A 1,728-nucleotide genomic window follows, 5' to 3' on the forward strand; every position below is an offset into this window, starting at 1 on the left:
TATATATTGTTGTTTTAAGTTGAGACCTGTGTAACATTTGTTATTGTTATCATTGTTAATGGAGGAAGAAAAGTTAGTATCGGCTTCAAGAATCGGCCCAAAAATATCGGCTGCTCGTATCGGCGTATCGGTTAGACTGATTTTTAAAAAATCGGTATCGGTATCGGCCTTCAAAAACCTGTATCGGTCGATCTCTAATGTGTACTTTTACTAAGACTTGAACCATTTGGATCAAAAGGATTTTTAGGAAAGAGGGTGATTTTGAACAGCTTTTCTGTAGTTTACGGTATTTTATCAAAGTGTTTTAATTAAAAACAACATTTATGGCAAGACTTAAATCAGATATAGTCATAGAAATATTTAAACATCTCCATACTTTTTCGGTACAAATGTAAGAGCTAGGATTTTAAATGCAAAAAATTATAACAAATCTCTTTTGCACAGCACAAAATAACTTAAAACTACATATTTTAATTTGTTAAGACTGATTTCTTTGTTAAAATGACTCCTTCAAAAATATTTTATTCAAAGAGCTCATGTAATCATTTAATACTACTTATTCTTCATATTTAAACATTTATTTATATTTATCCTAGTTTTGTCACTGTATGGTGATATGATAAATTACAGAAACATCTGAAACAAACTCACCTTGAGAACATGGGGAGGTTTTAATTTATTTGGGGCAGGAAAAATGTTAAACAGAGGAGATAAGAGTTTGGTTTTGTGCGCAAAGTTTGATGTATCTGTTAGAAAACAATGCTCCGAACACAAAAATTTCCCGGGTAGCGTGAGACTGAAGTACGGGAGGAGAGGTCTGCTCACTCAAGACAGGAGCTGTAGGCTGACCGGTGCTTCACCTGCAGACTGTCGTCACTGTACACCAGAAAGAGCCGCCCTGCTCTGCTCTGATTGGATAAAACTATGGCTCTGAGGTTTGATTTGTTGAAAGCATCCGTTTAATCCTGTGTCATTCGATTAGACAACTTTAACGAGACCACAATATAGAAAACTTAATGAGGGTTGGAGCGGGTCCCTCATTTTCATAGACCTCCTGTTCAAGCTCAGTTCTTGCAAAGCTAAATAAAACGCTCACCTGTACTCCTGTAAGTTCCTGCTCAGGCCTGCGCTGTGCTCCGAGTGGATGGAGGAGCAACTCACCTGCAGATCCTCCAGACCGCTGATGAAAGATCGTGTTTATTGACAGAGACAAACCATTACAATTAAAAGAGCCAATACGATTAGTCAAACACAAAAGCTGTAAAAGAAAAAAAACTGTTTTGCTGATTGTGAAAGGTAGGCTTACATTAAAACTTTAAAGTTGTGCACCTCATCGTTCCAGTAATACTTTGTGCTGTGGAAGGTAAAATAGCGAATCTGAGAAGAAGAAAAAAAGCTGTCATAATCCATACACTTAAAACAGAAAACTACATGAAAAAAAATTGACAAAGAAAAGAACCATTATGTGACAAAATAAAAATGACATTTTCAGAAAAAATAAATAAATAAAACATCTATTTATCAACTTTGGAAACCAAACAGATGAACAGTCACCATTCACTTCATACAGTGGTTTGCAAAAGTATTCATACCCCTTGAACTTTTCCATATTTTGTCACATTACAACCACAAACATAAATATATTTCACTGGAATTTAATGTATAGGCCGCAGTTCGATGATCGATTTTGTCATCGTTTCATCGGATCTGCGACCGTATGTCTTGGAC

General features: G+C 35.7%; 1 protein-coding gene across 4 annotated transcripts in view; it reads right to left on the reverse strand.

The window, feature by feature from the left end:
- Positions 1–1,728, reverse strand: part of atp13a3 (ATPase 13A3) — a 45,134-nt gene that overhangs the window by 21,907 nt on the left and 21,499 nt on the right. For all 4 annotated transcript variants that reach the window (XM_013999839.1, XM_013999833.1, XM_013999826.1 and 1 more), the window contains 2 exons: positions 1,307–1,377; positions 1,097–1,180 (listed from right to left, as the gene is read on the reverse strand). In XM_013999839.1, the coding sequence (XP_013855293.1) occupies positions 1,097–1,180; positions 1,307–1,377 (155 nt within the window). The remainder of the gene's footprint in view (positions 1–1,096; positions 1,181–1,306; positions 1,378–1,728) is intronic.

Source organism: Austrofundulus limnaeus, unplaced genomic scaffold (genome assembly GCF_001266775.1).
Source record: "Austrofundulus limnaeus strain Quisiro unplaced genomic scaffold, Austrofundulus_limnaeus-1.0 Scaffold8, whole genome shotgun sequence".
NCBI lineage: Eukaryota > Metazoa > Chordata > Actinopteri > Cyprinodontiformes > Rivulidae > Austrofundulus > Austrofundulus limnaeus.